At 43.9% G+C, this 25,889-nt stretch overlaps 3 protein-coding genes across 5 annotated transcripts in view; all 3 read left to right on the top strand.

Moving 5' to 3' along the window:
• Positions 1 to 3,196: 3,196 nt before the first annotated feature.
• LOC118410326 (excitatory amino acid transporter 1-like) lies at positions 3,197 to 15,909 on the top strand. 2 transcript variants are annotated; one of them, XM_035811916.1, is made up of 13 exons: positions 3,197 to 3,215; positions 3,572 to 3,674; positions 8,123 to 8,296; positions 9,760 to 9,943; positions 10,314 to 10,425; positions 11,376 to 11,418; positions 11,697 to 11,842; positions 12,326 to 12,478; positions 12,785 to 12,894; positions 13,173 to 13,296; positions 13,619 to 13,813; positions 14,259 to 14,393; positions 14,737 to 15,909. In XM_035811916.1, exons 3-13 carry the CDS (start codon positions 8,132 to 8,134, stop codon positions 14,912 to 14,914), a joined length of 1,545 nt encoding a protein of 514 aa, XP_035667809.1. In that variant the 5' UTR covers positions 3,197 to 3,215; positions 3,572 to 3,674; positions 8,123 to 8,131; the 3' UTR covers positions 14,915 to 15,909. The 2 variants fall into 2 exon arrangements, with proteins under 2 accessions (XP_035667809.1, XP_035667820.1); XM_035811927.1 differs by lacking the exon at positions 3,197 to 3,215 and having other exon boundaries at positions 3,414 to 3,674; positions 8,120 to 8,296.
• A 133-nt stretch (positions 15,910 to 16,042) lies between these two features.
• Positions 16,043 to 21,151, top strand: LOC118410305 (receptor tyrosine-protein kinase let-23-like). The gene is made up of 2 exons (XM_035811883.1): positions 16,043 to 16,884; positions 17,366 to 21,151. The coding sequence occupies exon 2, from the start codon at positions 17,588 to 17,590 to the stop codon at positions 20,270 to 20,272; it is 2,685 nt and encodes an 894-aa protein (XP_035667776.1). The 5' UTR covers positions 16,043 to 16,884; positions 17,366 to 17,587; the 3' UTR covers positions 20,273 to 21,151.
• A 224-nt stretch (positions 21,152 to 21,375) lies between these two features.
• The window catches only part of LOC118410313 (excitatory amino acid transporter 1-like), a 21,136-nt gene continuing 16,622 nt past the window's right edge, over positions 21,376 to 25,889 (top strand). The window contains exons 1-4 of one of the 2 annotated variants that reach the window (XM_035811903.1): positions 21,376 to 21,528; positions 23,194 to 23,370; positions 23,729 to 23,912; positions 24,217 to 24,328. In XM_035811903.1, the coding sequence (XP_035667796.1) occupies positions 23,206 to 23,370; positions 23,729 to 23,912; positions 24,217 to 24,328 (461 nt within the window). In that variant the 5' untranslated portion in view covers positions 21,376 to 21,528; positions 23,194 to 23,205. Of the gene's footprint in view, positions 21,529 to 22,565; positions 22,701 to 23,193; positions 23,371 to 23,728; positions 23,913 to 24,216; positions 24,329 to 25,889 lie in introns of those variants that run through there. The other variant, XM_035811894.1, reaches the window with a different exon arrangement.

Raw genomic sequence — 25,889 nt, 5'->3', positions numbered from 1 at the left:
CAGCAAAACATACAAAAATGCCATGGATATCTACTTAAATTTGTCGCCAGTACAAAACAATATTAGACTTTCTGTAAATCGAATAACATTTATCAATTATCTATACTAAATGTAAGCTTTATTTTGGCAGAACTAATTTCGAAACTCATGTTGTGTTTATTTAGGTCTGGTGCGATCACCAGCTACGTCATCGATAACTTCGCTAACCGGTGGTCGGTAACCAAAGTGGTCTTGCCACGGAGGCCGCCACGACGTTGTGCGGAGATGAGAAGAACTGCAGGGCGAAAGCGGTATTTGGGTATTTGTGTGTCATAACGTCCTTGGTCGTATTGATAAAAATATTGTATCTTTTTGCAATGTGAGTGGCACAACGTCAACATTGCTGCCTGTTGCTCCACGATGTATTGTGCTGTTATAGTTTCAATAAATCATACTTGCCTTGCATAAAACAAATCATACTTGCCTTCAACTAAACTGTAACAATTCTTTACACTTGCTTGAGGAAATTGGAGCTTGGCAAACTTGGCAACTTACACTAGGCCGAAACACAACAGGAATAAACAATAGGCATTATTTGGACTCAGTGCACGTGTGACAGTTACCTTGGCTTTCATCCAGTTGACAGGAAGTCGTGCCAAGAAGTCCATCTCCTAAGCTCCGTTAGCATCCCTGGTTCAGTATACGTATTAACCAAAGGGATCTACTGCTTCCGCTGTACTTTCACAGCGCTATCAAAAGATAACGTTACCTCCCTTGGCACAGCCCTCTCCAAGCAGATTTTCCGGTGCCAAAATTGCTACGTCGGCCAAGGCAGTTTAAACTCTCTGGGCCTACTCTTCAGGGAGAGGTTGGGACGCGGAGATAACGTTATAGAACTATTAGTAGTAGCGCGCCGGTAAATTTTCCGACTACTACTATATCTCCGCGACTCAACCTCTGCTTGGAGAGTACTCTTGGCCAGCATTACGATTTGATGGAGGTATCATTTGACGGCACGACTTCCACAAAGTCAAACGAAGTAACAGAACTAACCATTATCCATCGGGAATGAAAGGTCTAGTGCTCGGAAGGCGGGGAGCTGGAGAATCGTGACGATTTTGCCTTTCTAAATGTGCTTGGAGATTACGCGATGTTGTCACTGCGGTCAATACCGGTGACTGTTTTGTACCCCACAGAGTATGTCCCCATTTGACCCGAACGGCTAAGTCTCCAAGGGCTTCCCGAGACAAACAGAGACTTAGCACGAATGAAGAAAATTCACTAACCCTTGAAGGTTTAGAAGAAAAAATTGGACACAGATTAGTGCTCTACGTCAGGCCCGATGAATAAGTTGCCTTTGTCTGATTTCCTGCTTCTAACGTCTTGTAACGAAGGTTTCGGAGCAAACGAAAGAGAATCTACAATGTGATTATATAACAGCGATACTAGTAACACAAGCATAATATAGGTATACATAGTAGTCTGCTTGAGTTGCCCGGATGTTTAAGGTCAAGTTTGGAAATCGCCCAAGACAAAGTCACAGACAGGCGTTGCAGCAGATTCACTTTAGCAGGAGGGTCCGCAGTTGGTGGGTTGGCAAGTAGGAGCAGCTTTTCATTCTACTGACTTAAGTATTTAATGGCAGTGTTGCGATTTTATAAGGCACATGGATACACGTTTATGTGATGATGATGATGCCTTCACGTTTATGTAACCTTTTGCGCCAACCCCTTGTTAAGGCACAGTCTGAAGAGACGGAGTTACACTGAAGTTAGGTTATATCGACGTCAAACTAAAGCAGACAGCCTTTCTGAAGCCTTTCTGCTCTGCCGACTCCCCAGAAACATGTATAAGTCATGTTTTACCAAATTCAACTATTTTGCAGCTCTGCCGGGATGAATAGCTAGCTTACATTTTTATGACTTACCCACAACCATTTATTACCTCTTTCCCACACTGATTTATATGCTCACTTTCTTGGGATGTTTACAAACGCGACTTAATGAGTTGAATTGCGTTTAAACGTAGTCTGGCCGTCTCATAATTGATGATGCATCGATTTTGTCCATTCGGGAAGCTCGATCTTTCACGATAAACGATACATGTGCGCTCACCCCGAGCAAAGCTAAGTTTGCTACCTTGCGAAACGTGCTGTCGGAACTGTTGTCATGGGTACGATGTTTGGCATATACATATAACGTTATACAAGCATGCACTCTGACGGGCTTTCAAAGTTGTCTTCTACTCACCCGTTTCCTTGTTTGAGTTAGCATCCGAGTCCCGTACATTTACTGAAGCTAGGGATATACAGCTGGTGCCAAACCCTGAAACAAGGAAACGGGTGACTAAAAGACAAAAAGCCTGTCTGTCATGACCCGACGTCGGGCTGAGAGCACCACAGCAGCATTCGTACGTCACAGGGGGTTTGAAACTCAGTAGAGTCACGGACAAACATGAACCGATCTATACGAAGTTTTCCAAGTGATAAAATGTACAATTCAAATCCGGATTCTTTATCGAAGATATGAACCAATGTCGCCCTATCTCATTATTTTTGCAGTCTGCAGAGGATGTCATACATATTAAAAATTTACTTGCTGTGGCAACAGCCTCTTTGGCAGCCCTTCATGAGCCACTGGCTGTTAATGTGGGGGGTGGAGGCGCTGATTCTACGATTTTCACCATATATATTTACAGGTTCTAATGCCACGAAGGTCGTGTTTGTGCAGAAAATACTTTCGCGACATAACAACCTGGCGTATGTGTTTACTTCAATCGCACCGAGGGCCCTCCACCAGCAGCGAAGGAGGCTAGAAGGAACTAACGGTCATATATTACTAATGTAAGGAATAGTTGCGATAAATTACCTATTAACTATCAAACCTATTTGCCTATGTCATATCCGAAGGAAATGCCTGCGGGCTTCGATCATGGTAGACTTCTTACTACCACATCGGAAGATCTGCGCACTGTTCCTAGTTATCATCATGACGCCAGAAGAACGTTTCCTGTCATGTAACTCATGTTACTGGGGAAGTCGATAATGACAGTCGATCTTTTTCAAGAACTTGCTGAGTTGCTCGCCCAACAGAACTACAGTGTAGCCTATAAGTGCCGCGGTAATTTCTGCCTCTAAACTGTTACACCCCATTTGCTTGTCACTACAGGCTGCGACCACAGAGGGACAGCAGAACGACCAAACATTTGGCCGGCGCCCAACGAATTTCATAGATAAAGTACGTTTTGTGTGCTTCTTTGTCTACAAACTCATACTTTTTCATCGCGTCATATTCCAGTTATGAAATCAATGGTCACAAAACTGCAATTTTGGTCGCTCAAAGGTCGCACAGCGCTCGCCGGCTGGTAATAAAGCGAACCTTAACAGGACGACGCCCTGAGGCTCACCTGTAATTCGACAGAGCGTGAAACGTGAGAAGAGCATTCATATGCAAATGTGTACCCCCCAGTCCCAGTCAGGCACGGGGTATAGCATTCGACTTCGCTGAAGGATAACCTTGTAACATTCACCTAGTCTCCACGGGCAGTGATTTGTCTCTTAACCGTCTCTCCCCTGACTCAAAACTTTCCACAGGTGTTCCTGGCACAACCTTGTTGCCGACAACAAATCAAGACGTTGCTGAGGACCACACAGTAACCCGGATCGGTAGGGCAAAACATCGCTTGACAACACTTGGGTGAGTTTGTATTGAGGTTTCTTCTTGTGAATGCATTGTAGCTCGGTATTGGAGCAGTCTAAAACCCTGTAGTAATTCTCCATGCTAGCTTAAGGGCGCGTCTTAACACCTTGTTAAGGATTCACTGCACCAAGCCCCGATCACAGTAGTACGTCACGCGATCTCCTACTGAGAGGGCATTCTTTGGACAGCCATGCATGTGTCCTGCAACCTCAACTCATGTAACGGAAAAGACTGTCCCATATTCTTCACGGCGTTTGGTTCTGTCACAGCCTCCTTGAAGATTCTACGACATCAAAATCACACGACGTTCTACGACGAACGTGACTGCGCCATAACTGGTACTGTAGTATGTAGTACGCCACAGCTGACCTTACGTTAACCTGAGTCTCAGGGCATGATGTAGCCTTAGGCATGTTTCTTCACGCAATGTCTCAGTACTGAGTCCTCCGTTCCCAGATATACTGGCCTGTATATGCTACAGATACTTACTGAGACTTACTGAGACTTAAGAGTGCTTGTCAAAAACAGGCGCATTTGAAGCAAAGTTAAGCCCAATGTGCAAACAGTGAGTTAAGCCCACTGTACAAAATGTCGCGTATTGACACTTTAATTACTAACTTGTTGCTGCGAACCTCAAATTACGCCTGCAGTCCTGGTTTACGCCTTACAGATTATCGTGTAGTGAGACTGTTGTGCTGTTATGAGAATGTTATGATCTACAACTGGCTGAACTAGGAGTCTGAGAGAGAGAGAGAGAATATGCAAGTTACCTGTAACTTAAAACATAATGCAGTATGCCTGGCGTTCACAGTTTAATGGTTGTGTGAAATACCTTTGATTTTTGTTTTGCCGGAATTATGAGGTAGGCCATGCCGAAATGGAATACGCTACCTTGTGCCGCGAACCTCAAATTACGCCTACAGCTATGATTTAGGGCCTTCACAGACTACATATGTAGCAATGGTGACAATGTTATGTAACTTACCAATGAGAGAGAAGGTTTACATTACAAGTAACTTTACATCTGCTTTTGGCCTGGGTTTCGCCGAGAGGAAGTTTAATATCCATGTACGTGCAATAGACTACATTGTAATATCACTCATTACCCCCCACTCAGCATGCAACTATCTCTGCACATTATACACAAACAGAACCTGGCACGCATAATGCACTAAAGTATCGGAAATGGGCACTTCACTATTAACATCAAGTGTTCTTGTCGGTGAAGGTCAAATTACGCATGTAGGCATGATTCAGGGCTTTTATAGGCTTATTGTAGCGCGACTGAAATGTTATAACCTACAAGTTGTGAGACGTGTACTACGGAGAGAGAGTTGCAACGTGTAACGTTACATTCTTGGTTTGTCTTGGTTCCCCAGTTTTCTTCTTGGTTGTCAATGTGTTAAACAGAATTAGAAATTTGTCCGTGCCACCAAAGGCTACATTACAGTTATCACTCAATGAATGCCTATAATGACATCATTCTACGTTTATTCTCTAAGAAGCCAAGTACTGGTCAAACCGACAAGCACCACAATTTCTAATATGTGCTACCAGTGGGGTCATTGACCGGGTTGTGACGATCCGTGTGTCATCCGACACTGCTTGAACAGTGTACCGGTAGCAACGGTGGCACAAACTAAACACGATGTTTGCATTGTTCTGCTATAGCCGTGTGACCTAGAATCTACCAAAAGCTCCCTGTACATACCGTATATATGGCCTTCCTGAAACAATCTCTTATACAAGGGGGGTTATTTGGTTATTAGAGGTCTAGATGTATCGCTTGTTTCCTGCAAACGTACTTTTCCCCCGTTTTTCTAAGGTTGTTGGGTTTAACCGTTATAGATATGCAGCTTTTCTTCTTTCTTTCTCTAGCAACAGTTTTTGTTGGTCCATTTCTCGCTTCCTCCACATGAAAAGATGGCGCCATTGGCATATTGCTTCGATTGACACGTAAGCTTTGCTCCTGAGCGTATACCTACCTGGTGTTGTTGTTTTGTTTCGTTCGCGAGCTTTGTTTACCAACCAACGTTATCAAAATTAATCGAAGTCAACAATGGAAAAAAGAAGCCCCGTCAAATCTTATAAGCAGCTTTCAACGGCTGTCTGCTGCTGACCAAAAGACAAGGAGATTTAGTATGCTCTCACCCTCTCCCAAGTAAGAATTTTTGAAGGCTTCTAGCTTTACGCGGTGATTGATGTTATCAATGTAAAAGAAAAGGTAAATTATTGTTCTCACAATCATTTCGATTGTGCCAGTACCTACTTTCAATTCCGGATCCATTTTCACTACATTCTCGGCACGCGTAGATGACAATGTACAGTGTATGTTATAACTTCAAAAGTAACAAGAAGTTAGCAACACAACAGTGACAATCTACATATTTTTTCCTTCGGAGAATTGCTCTCAACATACTACTGTGCCATCTTGGTGTCACCTTCTTGTCAGTCTGCAAATCTGTAGTGTTATTCAGATCTAGTGAGTGTCAAGTCACGCTGTTTCGATTGGACAGTTAGTATGTACAGTTTTTGGCTGGAACACTGGCGAGTTAGAGTCTGTCCACCATGACACCGGGGGTAGAACTTGGATCAGTGTTCAGACCTGTGTGCAAATTCCTTACCGCAACATTAACAAAGAACTACTGTACAGTCTTCAGGCAACGCACAACACTATGGTATGTCAGACATAGACCAAAACAACAAACACACATCCATGGCCAATAGTACATTATGTTGGTCGTATGCGTAGGTTGAATGTATACCGAATGTAATGGTTGGTTTGAGATGTCCCAATGTGATATTCCTGCACGTACGAGGGGCATTCAATAAGTAATGCCCCTGACCCACTTCCAGTTGTCTGATCTAGATTTTGCATGTGTAATAAGTCATATCTCTATAGGTTATGTTGCAAAAAACAGCTCTGAACTAATTGTGGTTACTGATTTACTGGTGTTTGAACTGAGTCAGGTGTGAAATGGACCAGGTGTGAAATGGAGCAAGTTGAGTGTCGCGCAGTGATCCGGTTTTTGTATTTGAAAGGACGCACACCAAAGGGGACTTTTGATGAAATGAAAAAAACTTATGGTGATGATGCCCCATCATATGACCTTGTAAAACGCTGGCATCCTGAATTCAAACAAGGTCGGAAGTCTGTGGAAACAGCTCCCAGACCTGGTCGTCCCTCTTCTGCCATTGATGAGGCATCTGTCGGAGGACCAACCTGGGATGTCCTACAAGAACGGTGTCCAGAGCTACATCAAATGATGGGAGAAATGCAAAACTCTGGGTGGTTCCTATGAAGAGAAAGACTAATAACTGTGCCAAGTTTCATTAATCTCCTGCTATGGGAAATGGGTCAGGGACATTACTTATTGAATGCCCCTCGTACACGTTTGAACATTCGCTGTTTGTTGTTATGTCAAAGCAGAAAAAAACAGATCGCTCACCCGAGTGCTCACAAGTGGTGAAACAAGTCTAGATAAGATGTCATTGAGTCAAATGTCAGTGCACTTCATGGGGCGTTTAAATACTGACAAGACGGCCTTGGCACGCAGTGTGCACCTCAGAGAAAGCTATGTCAAAATGGCGGTGGTATTTCTTCTTCTAAAATGGGTTAATGCTCCTGTAGGTCACAATAAAGAATGCAAGAAGAGTCCTCATAAGCCGATGTTGAGACGATTATCACGAATATTGAGTGTATGATTTTCTTTCTATTTGCTTTTGGACAGACATGGACAATGTGGCACTGCACTTAAGTTTTGTAAATTATATTATCAGTGCCACATAGGTAAAAGTAGTCTTTTACCTCCCCGACCCATTTTTACACCTGGGTGAAGTGAGGAAAATCTAAGGTCGGGGCACGACGGGGATCGAACTCAGGACCTATAGATTCCGAGCCGAACGCTCTACCAGTTACGCCACAACCGACACCACAAATTGTATAATTGAGAATATAAGTGCGCATCATACATTTGCGGACTTCGCGAATACAGCCAGTACATGATAGTGTTTACACACGCAAGTATCCGTGTAGGGCGCAATGCCAACAGCGTGGCTATGAAACCCGGATGAGCCACCTGTCGCATTGTAGGATTGTCCTCTTGATCTATCCCACTCCATTCCCGCCCAAACACACACTATTCCCCCATTCCATAATAATCTGTGTTCAAAAATTACAATGACATGCATAGAATGGAACTGCATGAGTTGATACAGTATTATAAGGTCGTGGAAACTGAAGTCTTGGGGCTTAGTTTATTCTTCCATAAATGTAGACCGGTGTTTGTGTAGTTGGGGTCAAAATAAGCGTGGACATTCCACCGTGTTGTGACAGACACACGCCACTGCTCCCGTACAAAAGATTTCGCAACAATAAATACAGGAAAGTACGTTTATCATTGGTGTTCCCAAACAACTGAGTTTTGTGTTCGTTTCTCTTGCAGTGAAGAAACATGGACGGTCCTGTTGAGATAGAGGATGTGGACTACGGTCTCACCCGGGGACAGAAGTGCAAGAAGTGGTTCAAGGACAACCTCCTCCTGCTCCTGACCATCCTGGGGGTGGGGCTGGGGATCCTCATGGGGTTCCTCATGCGTATGGCCAACCTGTCAGAACAGGTAAGCACATATCCACACTGCCACGTACGCACACGACACAGGCAAGCATACATGTACACACTTCTGTATAGAACTGTGCACCAACTAATTAATCTCCAAGCATATGTAGAAAGGCAGGTCAAATTGTACGAGGGTGAGTCAGAAAGTAATGCAAGTGGTTTCATAACAGACTCGTTTTATTATCAATTGAGTTGAAATTTGGCACAAAAGTAGCGATATATGTCCTCTTGAGATTGAATGTTTTAAATCTGGTCTTTATTATTTTATGAGCAACTGAGTTGATTTCAAGATGAACACACCCTTAGTACCTTGACAGACTAGGGATTCCTCTAAATCTGACCCACTAAAAATCACTGTAGGAAGTTGAAATTACTCATGTATGATACCAAATGTCTCTATAGACTGCGTGCCAATTTTCATCTCTAAACTCGTAATGGTTCTTTATTTACAGCTGCTAGGATGCAGTAAGTTGTGTTATAGAGCTGTTGGATTTATACACGAATTCGTGAGTTGTTGGTTAAAAGACTACTTTTCCATTAACTAAAAGAAACGAAACTTTATACAGTTATTAACTGTTTAAAGGCCAAAAAGTGTGCTAAGTTTCATTTCTCTTTGTTAATGGAAAAGAAGGCTACGGAAAGTTTTAATAATAGCACCGCAGATCTCATGACCCTGAAGACCGCGTATACCTCACTCTACACCAGCAACGAAAAAAGAAAAACTGCTCAGATTTCAGAGTTAAAATTAAGCGTGTGGCTTATACAGAAATGCAGCTTATTACATGTGCAGGCTTAGTCTCCTACAATAGCAAACATTGGTTTAGGGATATTCTTAATTGTACGTTAATTGGACCTCTCTTTTCTTCTGACGGGATACCAAGGGTGTGGTCACCTTGAAAGCAGCTCAGTCACTCATAAAGTAATGAGCAACACATTTTGATATTTCAATCTCAAGAGAAGATATGTCTTAACCTTTGTGCCAAATTTCAACTCATTCGATCAAAGAACGACTCTGTTATGAAACCACTTGCATTACTTTCTGACTCACCCTCGTATCGTTTCTTAAACTAGTAGAGAGGCCCACTGCTCGGCAGTACATGGACCGTGAGAAACGTTTCGAATCGATTTCGCCTTTTTACTTCTGCTTGGAGATTATGTGAGGGCAAGGCCGCTGTCTCATTGATGATATATGTTCATCTTTTACCAACATGAAAGTTTGTCTTTGTCGGTATGGAAAACGTAGAATACTGTTATACACAAAGATTGAACTTACCGGATACCAACTCGATCAGCCTATGGCCGTGTTCATGATAAGTGAGGACCAGATTGCTCAGAACCTTCCACATTCTTATGAGCAATCTTGAAGAAGACCAGAAGATCGGGAAAAATTCGTGAGTCAATTCTGTGTGTTGGGAGAAATCTAGTATTAATCATAATGTTGTTCATGGTATGTGATATTTACAGAACATCGCCTACTTCTCCTTCCCGGGGGAGCTGTTCATCAGGATGCTGAAGTGCATGATCCTGCCGCTCATCCTCTGCAGTATAATCTCTGCCCTGGCCGCTCTGGACGCCAAGACCTCCGGCAGAGTAGGCGGTCGGGCAGTGGCGTACTATGCCGGCACCACTTTGATCGCTGTCATCATAGGTGTGTATCTAGAAAACCTAAAAAATCACAGTTTTACTAAAATCAAAATCATACAGTGTGAGGCTACTAGTCACTAATCACTGCTACAAAGGAGATAACAAAGCTGCCTTTGCCCAGTAATTTGCGTAGAAATATGAGACTTTTCTTCTACCATTTTACGTTATCACATCGCCTGCACACTTGCATTTGGGCTTTGGGAATGAATCTTTAGATAAACATCATTATTTATATGATACAAGCTGCTTATCAACACAGTCATGAACGTAGTTGATTACGATGATACCTGAATGACTATGTCGAGGTGATCTTTCTGTAAAAGTGCAATCACCATTAAAAAATTATTTTATATGTGTGTGTGTGTCTTATTTAGGCATCATCCTAGTGGTGAGCATCCACCCTGGACAGGGCGACCCGGACGCCATTGCAAGAGCGGGTAGTTCCCGCAGGGTCAGCGCTGCAGATTCCTTCCTGGACCTCATCAGGTAGCATTGGATTACCTTCTCTACTGTTCTCCGTATGGTAGCTTGGTAATTTATGGTCCGTTCTGTTTTTTTTGCATTGCCGCGCCAGCGGCAATGCCTTATGCCAGCTTTCTTCCATGGTTGGATCAATGGACGGACCTTTTAACCCAGCCCTTCCAAAGCCCCTTCCAAAGGCCCTTCTTTTTGCTGGAAGGTGACAGTTCAAAATTAGTAATGACCATTCGATACAATGACCATACTCATATGTAGTTGACCCCTAAGGGTACACAAACATTAGGGAGGCAAGCCAATCCACTGGACCACGCTCGCTCGCGGCTAATCGCTCGCTCGCTCACTCGCGGCTATTCGCGGCCGAGTTTCATGGCTTAGTTAAACAATGGTACATTCCAGGCGAGTATTAAAACGCTCTTCTAGACGCATGTTACTGTATGTGGTCCAGCGTAATAAATCTACGCTTTAACTCACCATGTTTATATAAAGATATATCACAAATTGCATCAGAAGGAACTTATTTTGTAATGAAAAATAATGCATATTCATTGTGGGTCAAAAAGTTTTACAAAACCTGTTTAATGTGCCAATAATTCATGTGACATAAATTATGATAATGAGGTAAATTTCCAATATCCCCTTTTGCTGCATTTCCTACTGAAGAAGCTAGGTGTCGCTCTCAGCAGTTCAGTCATAAAATACGCGGCAATGCACAGCTTTTCTTAAAAGATTTCTTGTTTTAATTAGCCACTGGCAATCCACCCGTCACACCATACGAAGCTGCTTTGTCCATCGATGTTGTAAAGGTTTTGAATAATTTACAATTGGGCAAACTTACTCTCTGGGCTTACTACCGGTACCGATCGTCTATTCTAAAAAGTTCAACGTGCAATACCTATACGTGGTGCATGTTGCCTTGTCGGTGAAATCTTAGATAGTTTGCTTTATTCCTGACTCAGGAACATGTTTCCGGACAACATTGCACAAGCCTGCTTTCAGTCGGTAAGTCTTCGTTATAATTTCAATATATAGCCCTGGAACCTCCTAACACTAGACTCGCCGCTCGTTTATGCAGAAGTGAATACCTTCTTCGGCGTTAGTGCTGTAACGTTATATGATATGACTTGCCCGTCGTAGTGATTGCGATGTGCTTGCTTTTACAGTGTTATGTTTTCTGTTTCACTTTGTTTTGCTACGTTGCAGTGTTTTCGTTATGTTGTATTCTGTGATTAATGATACGAGTCATTGGAGGTTTGTAATCTCCCACGTGTGTTTTACAGTATAACTCACAGATCGTGGAGCAGACCGTACCTAACCCGGCCTACACCCCTCCCAACATCACCTCCATGGCTGCTACCATGACCACCATGATGATGAACGGGACAGCCATCCCGGAGGAGATCACGGTGTACACGACACAGGGAGGGTGAGGTCTTTTGCTGATGTTGACTTCGATAGATTCAAACCAGGAGTTACGGTATTAACATTAAATACCAACACCGACACATGTACATTTGATTAAAACGTTGAGTATCTGTTTATCTGAAAACATTAAAAAAATCAAACATACGGGACAGTGAGTGATAACAATCGAAGACGACGTCGATGATGGTTAGACATCCATGTAATGTGATACTCAATACAAACGTTACTCAAGCAACCACATAAGTTCTGAAAACAGACATTGAAGACATCACCCACTGTCTCTTGTCTTGACTTAAAAGCTACTGACAAAACGTCACTGAGGAATGACGGGCATGCTATCTGAAACGCCTGACTGTTTGCAAAACGTATCCATTTGGTTGAGAAACTTATGTTATTGAGAATCGAAGATGTCGAATAGTAATAAAAGCCTATCATGCTTATAAAACCTATATTAGCACAATCAAAGTCATTGTTTACCTTCCAGCTACTCTAACCGTCTGAATGTGCTGGGCATCATCACCTTCTCCATCTTCTTCGGGGTGGTGTTGGGCCGTATGGGCGAGAAGGGCAAGCCTCTGGTCCAGGTCTTCACCATCTTCAACGACTGCATCATGACGCTGGTCTACCTCATCATGTGGTAGGTTTCACAAGCGAAATTGTTGCCCATGGAAACTGATGAACTGCCTTGGATAAAACCCTTGTAGATCAGGACGACGATAGTTTTGGGGCAAATACTTCTGAATATGTTTTTGTTGTCTTTGTGAAGCCTCACTGAACTGTTTGAACTCACAACTACGTACAGGGCCTTGGCCGGATTGAACAATAGATTTTCCGATTTTCCACTTTAATACTACGACTGATCAGTATAAGTGTGCATATTGCACATGTGCTTTGCGTGAAAAAATCAGACCTACTAATCTTGAATGTGTCATGTTGCCTACAGGTACTCTCCCATCGGCATCATGTTCCTGATTGCAGGCAAGATCATGCAGATGATCGACCCAGCCAAACTGGTGGGGCAGCTCGGCATGTACATGGTCACGGTCATTGCCGGTAAGATACTTCTATTACCTGTCATAACTTGTCGACCGAGTTTGTGTAGATATACTTAAGTCGTAACTAGTTATTGCAAACAGTTCGTAAATCAATTAATAAGGGTAAACAGGAAATCCGCATACGTTTGTTCTTCCAACTATCTTCAGTTGTAAAGACTGCAAAAAGTCTGCGGACTCAGTACGACAACATTTTTGGTTATTTTTAATACCAACACAGTATCATTCTTAGTTCTCTTTGCGACCTCACAACAACCTGCGTCTCCTTGATATGCACAGGGCTGGCCATTCACGGCTTCATCATACTCCCCGGGCTCTACCTGATCTTCACCAGGAAGAACCCGTTCAAGTACATCGCTGGGATAGGCCAGGCCCTGGTTACGGCGTTTGGTACCGCCTCCAGGTAATACGACCGCAGACTTCGAATGTTGTATACGGCAATACAATCGGTTTTAGACTTTTTTGTTCCGATATCAAATCGCAAGTCATAATGTCGTTGCGAGTGTAACGCACGTCATGTTGAGAGGCAGTGCGGATGGAATAGTCTGACACAAGGCACAAAGCTTTTAACTTATAGCTTAGAGTGTAAAACAGAATGGACCCCTTGGCGGCTTACCAAGAGGAAATTCCGGTTTTGATATCTGTGGTGTTTTGAACAAGCAGTGATCGCGATTTTAAGTTGTCTATAGCTTTTATCTATATAGTACTTTTATTTACAATCGTAGTTCTGCCACTCTACCCATAACCATCCGTTGCCTTGAGGACAAGAACGGCGTGGATCCGCGCGTGGCCCGCCTGGTGCTGCCGGTGGGAGCCACCATCAACATGGACGGCACTGCGCTGTACGAGGCCGTCGCCTCTATCTTCATCGCCCAGGTCAACGGCATCACGCTCAACTTCGGGCAGATCGTCGCCGTCAGGTGAGCTAAAGGGTTGTCTTTGCACTCTGCCCCAGTAGCCTCCATTATACTTTAAGGACCTTTGAGGACTTTAATTGTAAAAATTGGCCAGGCTAAGGGGAATATTTTGCCTGAAGAGTTGGCTAGTCATATAGATAGGAGGAGTGCAAAGCCTTCTACTCTCAAAGAGGTCTGATGAAGACCACTGCCTGCACAAAAGACGGTCAGACGTCACCCTTAATTAATCGTCATAACAAAAAGTGTAAAAGCACGACAGGAGAAGATAAAGCGTGTACTGTTGAATGCATGCTATTATCCTCGTTGATACAGTAGTAGTCGGTCGTCCCGTTCTTCGTCGTGTTAAAGGAACGACATGCAATTGATGGTAGCCATATATATATATTCTCACACGCGTTTAAGCATCATGAACAGTTGAATAATGACGTGGTATGCCATCCCTGGACAGCGTTACCGCCACTGCTGCCAGCATCGGGGCTGCCGGGATCCCGTCAGCTGGGCTCATCACCATGGTGATCGTGCTGACGGCTGTGGGGCTGCCGATCGAGGACGTCACTCTGCTCTTCGCCATTGATTGGTTCCTGTGAGTATAACTACATGCCATTGTATTATCATGATCTAAGCTGAGCTGTATTGGAGAAGATGCGAATATCCATGTTAATATCACTTCATTGTCATTGTCATTGTTAATAATGTAGACGTATCAGACGATGAAAAGGTATCGGTCACGTAACGATAGCAGAATGTACTCAGACATAGGTCTTCCCTTGCCTGTTGGAAATGTAACAGATTGCAGAGAACGTTGTCTCTCGTGTAGCGATTTGTTTCAGCGTCCAGTACAGAGGGCACATTAAAACGGGTCTAAAAAAACAGTTATCTTTGAAGAGGCCTTGCCGGGATACTATCAGATTCTTTTTTCTTCTTAGGGACCGCTTCCGGACTGCCACCAATGTGCTGGGAGACTCCATTGGCGCAGGGATCATCGACCATCACGTGCGCGGCACACTGCCGCCCGTGCCCAGCGACTATGAGGAGGTCGCCATGGAAGGTCCTCCCGCCTACAATGGACACAGCAAAGCTCCTATGAATGTCACCAAGCTGTAGCCTGTGTGCCGCGGTAGTTGTTGAGGTGCATAGATTTTGATTTTGATTCTAACTAGTGTGTATTACTTGTGAATAGGCCTCGGTTTGTCAGCCTCCATACCGGCCTCATGGCAATATACTAGACGTTTTTTGAGTGTGTGTATAGTTTCAAGATTTCGACCTCTCTCTTCTAAGATCAGCCATTAACTGGATAAGAAATATCTGGAATACTGTGACTTGCACTATTTACAGAAGTACCTTTATTATCTCTGTATTAAATATAAAGATATTGCGCACATTGTGTCATCGAATAGTTTTGATGCCTTTTTAGTAATCTCTAATTAATTAATTGCTACATACATTTAAGTATTATATTGGCAAATAATATGTATCCATACAATTAATTTTTTTCTCTGGTACTACAAAGCCATGGTTGTAAATAGATAATACACTGCATAGTGTTTGTATACTGTGAATCAAAAGGCACAGTGTTTTAATCAGAGGATTAACTGATAAACATGTTGAAGGTGTGTTTTGTAGTGATTTTAGAACCATGGTTTAGTATTTGTTCAATCCTTAAATCATCTACTGCTTTTCTTTTTATCATGCGGTCTTAACCTTCACATAACGTTTACTGCTTGGGCTTGTTATGTCGGACATATAACTGTTATTGATTGAAATATTGCTTGGTATTGTATACCCGTTTGAAACCTGGCTGCCCTGACATAAACACATAAAGGTTAGATTTTACGACAGATCAGTTTTGTGATAATGGGTATGTATTTCGAATTCAGCTGTGCGCCGAGGTAACATGAAATGATAACAAGGCTGTCGTATTGCCGCAAGTTAGTTGAACTGTATATGCTACTAGTACTATGCACATAGCCAAATTTATAAGAAGGAGAAAACAAATCATATACGAAAACAGTATATTTTCCCAGATATGTATTTGTGTAGAAACATTTTAGACAAAGCTTTCCATGTGTGTCGCATTTTAATACAAAGTACATACTGCACTGCTTTGTGTCATCTGAAGTGTTTTGGGTCCATTGGTGCTGACTGCACGGAATGGAAGCAATCTATAAGCGAATGGCAAATGAAATTGTAGCAATTATATCTTGAATGCATGCTTGATGAACAGCATGGCGGATCTACCAGGAGTGATTTTTTCGGCTTGTGAGGCTTCCCTGGTGTTACTGGGTTGTCCAAATCTACATGTAGTGCCGCCTTGGGGTAAAGACGAGACAGGTGTCTAATGAACTAAAATGTCTCTGCAGTTCAAGAGCAACCTGCTGGGGACTCAAACCTACATTACCTTTTCCTTACATCAAAAGGTCTCTCTCTTCTCTCTCTCTCTTATATATAATATATTACATCACACCTGCTTGACTGTTGTGGTAGTTATATATAATTAGACGAGTTCTGTCATAAAGATCAGTGTGCAATGAATCGGTACTTAAGTTGTAGTGGTTTGGTCCTCCTTTCTCTTCGGAACCTGTGCGTCACATAGTGATATCCCATTGTTCAGAATCAGGCAGGTCGTTTCCGTGTCGGGCCAAAACAATACAACGACACAACACAAGGTGTGACCTACTTTACTACATTGGATTAGGTTCTAATTTGCATAACGTATGTAATGTTGCTCATTTTCGACAACATGGAAATCCGTCGTCCCTATCTACAGCTATCCTATAACGGTATATCCTATCCTTTGAAAAAACATTTACTTATACTGCATGCTATGATGTTTATACGCTTCCAAGTAGCTTCCCATGTCAGAGGTGAGACTTAAACATTTGAATAGTTTTCCTCAGGTGAACGGACAGGTTAGACGACAGTGCAGCCGGAAGTGGCACCGGGACAAATCCGCACTGCAAGATAAAGTCTCTCCCCCTGTGAGAAAGAAATTTTAACGATAGTGGCAAAGGCATCTATTGTACAAATCCTGCCTTCTGTTACGTTCTCATGAGCAGGGCTTGAAGGCGACCTACGTAAGTAGCTATAATTTCGTTATAGATAGCATATGTTTATTTCTATCAATTTGTGTAAGAGACTAGAACATTTTTCAACAATTACTGGAGAGGCATGCCCTCAATGAGTGTTTCCTCTGGTTTTTTAATTAATCGTTTTATGCTAGAAAGTTGGTAAAATCCTGTTTCCGAAGGAATCTACTTGGGAGGAAAAGACGCATGTACGTGGCAAACTGTGTGCGCGCGCGCGTGTGTGTGTGTGTGTGTGTGTGTGTGTGTGTGTGTGTGTGTGTGTGTGTGTGTGTATGTTGTAAATGAATCCAACGACGACGTACTTGGATAAAGTAAAGTCTATACAACAACATGGCAGCCTAAGGTGAGTACTAAATTTTAATTTTTTCAAACCTATTTCCGCGAGCAACCTTTCGTTGTCCATTGTGCTCCGGGCCGTCATTGAGACAAAGAGCAGTGAAATTGACTATTTTGCTTTGATTTTGTCTAGCCATAAGAAAGAGGCATCCAGGAGTATCAGGAACTTTTCGTTTTGGTGGGAAATGGATGGGCAATACCCGAGGATGTGGCAGTCCAACAGAAGAGGAAACAAGACAAGCATCAGTAACGTTAGTTGGCTTCCTGATAAGAGAAGGTGACACGGAAAAATTGTTGACAAGTCGACAGAGGAAGGAAACGTGGTATTATAGTGCCACTGCCCGATAAAGAAAAGATGACACGACATGGGACGTTCAGTGCGGCACTTCTGCTAGTCGTGCTGCTATCTGGTCTCCATGCTTATCAGGAACTTTTCGTTTTGGTGGAAAATGTCGCAATACCCGAGGATGTTTCAGTTGGTAGCACAGTGGTGCAGCTGAGAGATTTTCTCAACGCCAGCGTTGGTTCTGCACAAGGCGGCAATGGGGCGTTTTGGTCAGTAAACATCACCACAGGGGACGATTCGGGGCGGTTTGGGGTTCGTGCGGAGGACTTGGCGTTGATTTTGGCGGCTCCGCTGGACTACAAGTTCCACTCGCGATACAACCTGACGGTGGAGCTAACAAACACCACTTATAGGACTGTCCTGTACGTGATCATCGTCATTGAAGTGATAGACGTGCCGGGATACCCACCATTCTATGATAAACGGTGCGAAGCGCCAGTCCTTTTGGGCATACAGCGGGGCGGGTATTATACCGTACTCAGCAGTGACGGAATCCAAGTTTCAATCGGAGATCAATTTTTGTCATACCGGGACTATCTTAAGACCTCGAGGAAATACGCGAGGAACTTTCCGAGTAACTTCCTATTGAAAGATGATTGTTCTGCAAGAATCGCTATTACCGGGAGCGAATGGGATTCAGACTCGACTACACTCTTCTCGCTGCTCCAAGGGCCACAACAAGGTAGGCTTCAACTAAAGTGTCACGACCGAGAGAGGAAGGATAAAGGGAAGATTTCTTTTTTTGACATTTCTCTCAATGAAGACTACCCCCAATGGCTAAGAAGTGGTCACTTTCAAATTGATAAAGGTGACCGCAATGTCATTACTATAGAGTTAAATGATATATGGTCCACATCACCGTACTGGGTGCGATGTAGCGCTAACATCGCGCTCAATGGGGGAACAAATCAGCTTGTGTACACATTTCAGTACAACGTTACAGGATGTCCTGAGGGTCGGTACGGTTTGTACTGTGACAAGGACTGTGTTTGCAAGAACGGAGCCCGTTGCCATGGCTTTAACGGTGCCTGTAAGTGCCGTCCTGGCTGGAGAGGACGAGCCTGTGATATTCCCTGGCCTGAGGTCGTCATCGTAGAGACACCTGGTGATTCAGTTGTGAAGTACATCGATACCAATCTGACACTAACCTGTCTGGCTGCAAACATCCACGTAGCAAATATGACTTGGGCTTACCAAATAGGTAACAGACAGAACGACACAAAAGTCATCGAGGAAGGGAACGTACAGAACAGTTCCTTTAGCTTTCAAACTATCCTAGAATCGGATAACGGTAGATATAGTTGTCTGGTACAGGCGAAAGACGAACAACTGTTTAATGCGACTTACGTTCTGAACGCTACGGAATGCCGACCTAACTACCATGGGGAAGTTTGCAGCCAAGTGTGTGACTGTGAGTACGGCGGGACGTGTGACAGGTGGGAGGGTTGTCTATGTCCTCCGGGCCGTCATGGAGACAGGTGTGAGCACAAATGCGCACCTGGCACATTCGGGTTCAACTGCAGCTTGGAGTGCAAATGTGAAAACGACGCTTCGTGTGATTCAGTGAATGGAAGCTGTATTTGTGCTGAAGGACAGTCGGGTGAGTTTTGTCAGAACGTCTCCATTCCTGATGAGAACCGAGTCGTTGTTGTAGTGTTGGCGTCCGTTATCCCGACCATTGCTCTAATCGGATGTATAGTGACCGGTATCCTGGTAAGACGGGGTCGTCGAAGACCTGAACACCCAGCTGAAGACTTAAACATGATAGAAACTCTTTCACCATGGGAAGTAGACAAAGAGGACATTCAGTTCGAACACATGATCGGTGAGGGAGAGTTCGGCCATGTGGTACGGGGAAAACTGCGCGTGCCCGAAGGCTACCAGGTTTTGGTGGCCGCCAAAAGTATCCGGCCCGAGCGCATGACAGCCTCTGCTGTCCGTGACTTTCGCCGCGAAATGGACATCCTCGCCAGGATCCACGAGGACAAAGAGGGACACCCGAACGTGGTGAAGCTTTATGGCGTTGTTACCAAGTCTGAGCCTCAGTACATCCTTGTAGAGTACGCGAGCAATGAAGAACTGCGACGGTACCTGTGGAGTCTGCGCGAACACTACAAGACCACGGGAAATAGCAAACTGTTGGAGCGCCTGGGGTTTGCTTGTGACGTAGCCTGTGGGCTATCGGAGCTGGCACGTCTGAAGATCGTGCACAGGGACGTCGCAGCTCGTAATATTGTCATCAGCGACAGGAAAGTGGCGAAGATCGCGGATTTCGGGCTGTCGCGTGACATTTACGTGTCGTCGGCGTACAAACGTACCAACCAGGGCGGGGAGGAGGAGTTGTTGCCGTTGAAGTGGATGGCCCTGGAGTCGTTACGGGACGGGGTGTACACATGCGAGAGTGACGTGTGGTCGTACGGCGTGCTGCTGTGGGAGATCGCCAGCTTTGGGGAGGAGCCCCGCTATGCTGGCGGGCCGCTGCACCCGGACGTGTGCACACTATTGGAGCTGCTGAAGAAAGGAGTCCGTCTGCAGCAGCCGGAGAACTGTCCGCTGTCGGTGTACCGCATCATCAGGTCCTGCTGGATAGTCGACCCAACAAAGCGGCCGACGCCTGAAGAGCTGTTCCGAAAGATGGACCAAATGAGGCCACAAAGACATGCTGCGCTTCTGGAAAATCACAACAGGCGATAACGGATTTTCAGACCAATGGAGTCTACCTTAGGTCGGTTTGAAACTTATCAATCTGCATCTAAACTGATGGACCATAGTGATCTACTAATTATAAAAGCTTTAATGGGAATCCTTTTCAGCATGTATGTGTCTACATACTTGTATCTATATATATTAATACTAGTATACGGAAATGCTGACTGATGACTGATGGTCTTGTTTTATTCAGTGTTTCACAAACTCACTGGCAAGTCCCGTAATAAGATAAAGCTGATGTGATTGATACTAATGTTGCTGTTTTAAACTGATGTAAGATATACACAGGATTAAGTTAAGACGGCAAGGCAGCATGTACTATATAAGTATGCAGAAGTGCGATTACTTTATGTAAGGTGTGCTGATATTAGTGGTATTTTAACTGTCTCCAGCTGAATGTCTGATTTGTCCGTTGGTAGTGTGACACCCGCTAAATGTGAATAAAATCAGACTGACCTTAAAGTGTAATGGGATTTATCAATACATGTGGCTCTGTGTACAAATTCAACTACCAAAAACAGAATTCTATGTAATAAAAAAATAGCCTAACATGTTCACGACGTCACTAGATCATGGCTGAAAAACGTACAATAGTGACTGCTATCGCGATGTATTGTCCTTGACATGGACTTTGCAATGATAACAAGATCTGAGCGATGTAACCTAGTGCAGAAACACTTATGCTGTGGATTGTTATACTAGAGTATGTGTATAAAACCAATTGAGCTGTGAACGTTGTCGAATTTTTGACTTCCCCAAATTGGTGGTGTAGTATACGGTTTCAGTTAATGTTGGAGTAAATGCCCTAAACTATCATAGATATGTGTAATTGTGCATAATGGATTAGGTTATGTTTCTTCAAATGCGTAAAATATATTAAAACATATTCGGTAAAAATGGTGTAAGAGTTTTTTGGTCTTACGAACTGCAGAAATGATGATGACAGCACGAAATGAAATAGATTGAATACAGTGACAATCAAGTGACCGTTGACGTTACGCGTAAGTGCGACAGTCATGTCATGAAAATTAGTACGAAATGAATTGCAGTGGTTTGGTCCTATGGCTATGCTTATGAATATTAACAACCTGGGCGTCTCTGTCACACCAGTCCTACTGCCCCTGTGGAACCAGTCAGATTAACGTCACTCACCATTGTTCCACTGACTATCTCCAGAACCAGGCAGACAGTGTCACAGTGTCGGGTCAAAACTTGGCCATATTCGAAGGACACAAAGAAAGGTAGGACACAAGTTACTCCGTAAGATAGAACATTACACGTATTGTACGGTTAAGGATGTGTTGATTTTCAGCTCTTGATCTGTTCAAAGACATGTATACATGTAGGTATGTGTCAACAATCAATCACAGCAGTCTGCCAAGGTATGACTTTTTGGATTTACACTCGCAATCATAACAAGCTATTTTGGTTTACGAGCCAGGACGTCGCTACCATAACGCCAGGTGTAGGTAACACCCCGACCAGTCCTCGGTGTTTTGGTAGACCTCTCGAAGTTCCAGTTAACTCCCCTCCGGCCAGTTTAGTCAAGTTACGAACACATCAAGCCGGTGCCTGTCCTGGTCGTAGTAGGCCCTCTTCGCGTCCTTGTCCGTCTCTGCCCGGATAGTTGCACTTCCGAGCGTGACCTGGCATTCGTCGCTCAAGAATTCGAACAAACACAAAGTTGTGTGGGAAATATGGAGAGAAATTCGACGTCCTAGTTTTGTCTTTTCTTCTTTGTCTATAGAAGCGACATCGCAGTCACATGTACAAGCGATATGACGCCACTTGCCCTAATGGCGTTTGTTTTACAATCACAATTCTTCACACATTTTTACAAACGACATATAACAAATAGCTATCCTTGCACCTCTAGAGGCTGGTTATACAGGTGGAGAAGTTAAAATTTCGATCGCCTGATGAACTGAGCTGAGAGGTCGACGAAAATTCTGTTGTTCTGTCTGTGGGAATGGATATGTTATGTTATGTTACGTTATGTCTGTTTGTAAGTGTACGCCCCGTAGCTGTTGATTTCGGGGTGGGACCAGGACAGACTCGTAAGGTCGTCATGTAGCACTGTTTTGTTCGAGAAATTTGATCGCTGCTCTAGATGGTCCGGCTTGTCAGGATTACAATAGCTATCAGAATACAAGCGGACGCACACAGGATGTAATAGGCTTGCTTGTGAGAAAAATCAGGCAACCACAGAGACGACCTGCTTGTCTAATTAATATCTGGCTACCAGCGCGAGTTGTTGCAACATGCCACAGAGACAGAAGTGCTCCAGGGCAATATGGGGTCCGTACCCACGCATCATGCGCATACCAGGCACGGGTCTCGTGCAACAACTGTAAATACTGTACCACGACAGTGGGGTGTACTTCCTCTCGTGCAGCATGCAGTTAACAGCTGGGTTAAGTAACTAACTCGTAAATTTATCACTGTAAGATTAAGGTCAAATACTTAGCAGAGGCGTCGAACGTAATGTATATTATCGGTTACTTTGTTGTAACTAAATGCCCCGTAAAGCTTCTTCCTCGTAAAACCCCGGAGACAAAGTCGACGTGCTTATAAAATGTTAACCTATCACCTGAGGGTTGCTTGCAAGCTTGATTTCAGAAGAGTCGAGCGTATTTTCGTCTAAGAATCTATCCTATCACTTTGGACAGGGTTCGTTGACATGCACATGTCGACCACTCCCTGAAAATTGCTCGATGACCGAGAATAGTGTTGCCGAAAATGACATTTCGAGCTTGCAGACTCATTGAACGGTCTATTTTCCAGTTCTGTGAACTGGTAACGCATCTCATTATGACAAGAGTGCAGTAAGTCTCTTTTATGATCTATGCTGTATAGGCAAGATTTATCCTAGCCTTAGCCTTTTGTACATATGAACTCTTCTACAGTGGAGAAGAAGCATGACTAGGCCAGACGAGATCGAGGATGTGGACCCCGGGCCTTCTCGGGGACAGATGTGCAAGCACGCTCTCAAGGAAAACCTCCTCCTGCTCCTGACCATCCTGGGAGTGGGGCTGGGGATCCTCATGGGGTTCCTCATGCGCATGGCCAACCTGTCTGATGAGGTAAGGGGAGGGTCTTCGTCACTATCTTGTCATGAAGTTGAAAATGATCTCGGGTTTAGCTCGTTTCTTCCACTGATCGTCACAGAAAAGAGAAAAGGGTATATACAGCCATACGACAGACTCACTGTACCTGAGAAGTTTCCTTAGATATCTTTGATAAGCACAATGGACAGTAGACCGCGGCGTAACACCTGGGTTGTAACCATTTAATGTAGCCATAGCTACAACAGGTGGGCGATAATTACAGACAATTACAATTGGTCCAGAGGTAGGGTCACCTAAAAAAAAAATTTTAACTCCACTTACTTCATGAAAATCATTGATTACACCATGCCTTCATGTCTTGTAATATTTCCAGAACATCGACTATTTCTCCTTCCCGGGGGAGCTGTTCATCAGGATGCTGAAGAGCATGATCCTGCCGCTCATCCTCTGCAGTATCATCTCTGCCCTGGCCGCTCTGGACGCCAAGACCTCCGGCAGGCTGGGAGGGCGTGCGGTGGCGTACTACGCCGGCACCACTCTGATCGCCGTTATCATAGGTGCTTGCTTTTACACATACAATCATGATTTTCAGCTGTATATGCCTATGAAAAGTCTCCAAATGATTAGTACCAGATTATTCAAAATGGCAGTTGACAAACCTGTGCCAAACTTCTAGGGTGTTAATCAAAAATGCTTCTATCTTTCGAGATTGACGCATGATTTGTGCTCTAAACTGTATCTTTTACGTATGTTGAGGCTCAAGTCTCCCGTAACCAGTAATGAACTTCAACCTTCAACGCCATTTGTTGGTATGCTCTTGAGAGATTGTAGTTGTCTGAAAATCTTATTTATTGATGTCAGGCATCATCCTAGTGGTGAGCATCCACCCTGGGAAGGGCGATCCCAGCAAGATCGAGAGGGCGGGCAGTTCCCGCAGGGTCAGCGCTGCAGATTCCTTCCTGGACCTCATCAGGTGAGGCCGATGGTCTGTGTGTTATACTGCTGTTTCCGTAGCGTTTTATAAATGTGCTCTGCTATGTGGAAAATATTCCTCGGAGTGGAAAAACTGTGACCTTAAAGAAATTATACACGATCCAGTACCATACATTCGCTACTTAGACCAACCATGCTCGCATCGCACCTTGCATTGATTTCATATTTTCCACTTCAGCGTGAACTAACATTAGCTATTCTGCAGATGATGATTAGTTTAAATATTACTCGATAAAAGGATGTTAATCATGAGGCGACACAAATCTTTGGTGTTTTAGCACCTCTAAGATAGAACCACGCAGAGATGGGCAATTATAAACACCATATTCTTTGTCTCCGACAACTCACGTGTTATTTTTCCGTACGTTTGTTTCTTGGAGTTTTCCTGAAAACGTGGGGAAGGAATGGCAAGAGCAGGGAGGGAGTACTGTACGTCTCAACGCACGTCACTTGCACGGTTGCGCAAGATATAAGTATGTGGTTTGCATGCCACGCCCGGCCGTGAGTGGTTGCCTGCATCGTTCGTTTCGCAAGTAGTGAGTTGTACGTTCTATCTCTGTGCGATTGCCACGCTACCGTATGCAGGCCGTACTTACACGTGCTGCTTACGTAGGGCTTCCTTACTAAATCTATTCGCTGTGCGGGACGCGCGGGGTGAATCCGCAGGGGGAATCCGCAGCCCTAACGCAGAGAAAGTTGAGAATTAATTAACATACTACGGCGTGTGTGCGTACTCCCAAATCCATTGGATTTCGTAGAATTTCGTACGGAGGTGGTACTTACCATTTACAGATCACAAAAGATTGCCCACGTTTTTGCAGGTAGATAGCACGCAGTTGCAAGTACAGCGGGTTGTGCCCTTAGCTTAAGATAATTATCTTAAGTTAGCTTAAGATAATTATCTTAAGTCGAAAAATACTCTGGCGCAAACCAATGGCTCGCCAGAGCCTGTAATTACTAGCACAATAAGTCAACGACTGTGGTCAGACTCAAACATTGATCCGGCTCATTGTTGTTACCTTTTCCACTCAACCATGCAAAATAATACATGTAACCAAGCTTAGGACACTATGAGATATAAACGTCCTTGATGTAACTGGACTAGAGGCATGCATTGTAGTAATGCATGATAGTAATGACTAATGTCTCATTGGTCATATCGAAAAATCTCATAATCATTAGTTATATCGAAATTTTAAATGACCATCAATACTCTACGACAAATCTGGCGCAAACCAATTATCACGGGGTCGTTGGTGCACGATAATTCATCCGCTTAGGTTAGTCGCTACCATCTCTGACCGCAAATGGCACTTCGCCAAGGATGCAGCTCATTGTTGTTACATTTTCCACTCAAGCACGCAGAATAAGATATATAATACCCTTGATGTCACTGAACTGCAGGATTGCATTCTTTACACCCAATTCTACTAGGACGCAGTCACCTGACTGGGAGCGAACGATTTGACAGAGTAATCAACGAATTTCATAGACAAAGAAGGAATCATACGCCAAAAATAGTACTCAAGCAACTGGATATG

This window comes from Branchiostoma floridae, chromosome 1 (genome assembly GCF_000003815.2).
Source record: "Branchiostoma floridae strain S238N-H82 chromosome 1, Bfl_VNyyK, whole genome shotgun sequence".
In the NCBI taxonomy this organism is placed as follows: Eukaryota; Metazoa; Chordata; class Leptocardii; order Amphioxiformes; family Branchiostomatidae; genus Branchiostoma; species Branchiostoma floridae.
Note: the sequence above shows the minus strand (reverse complement) of the source record. Positions and strands in the feature narration are given on the sequence as shown.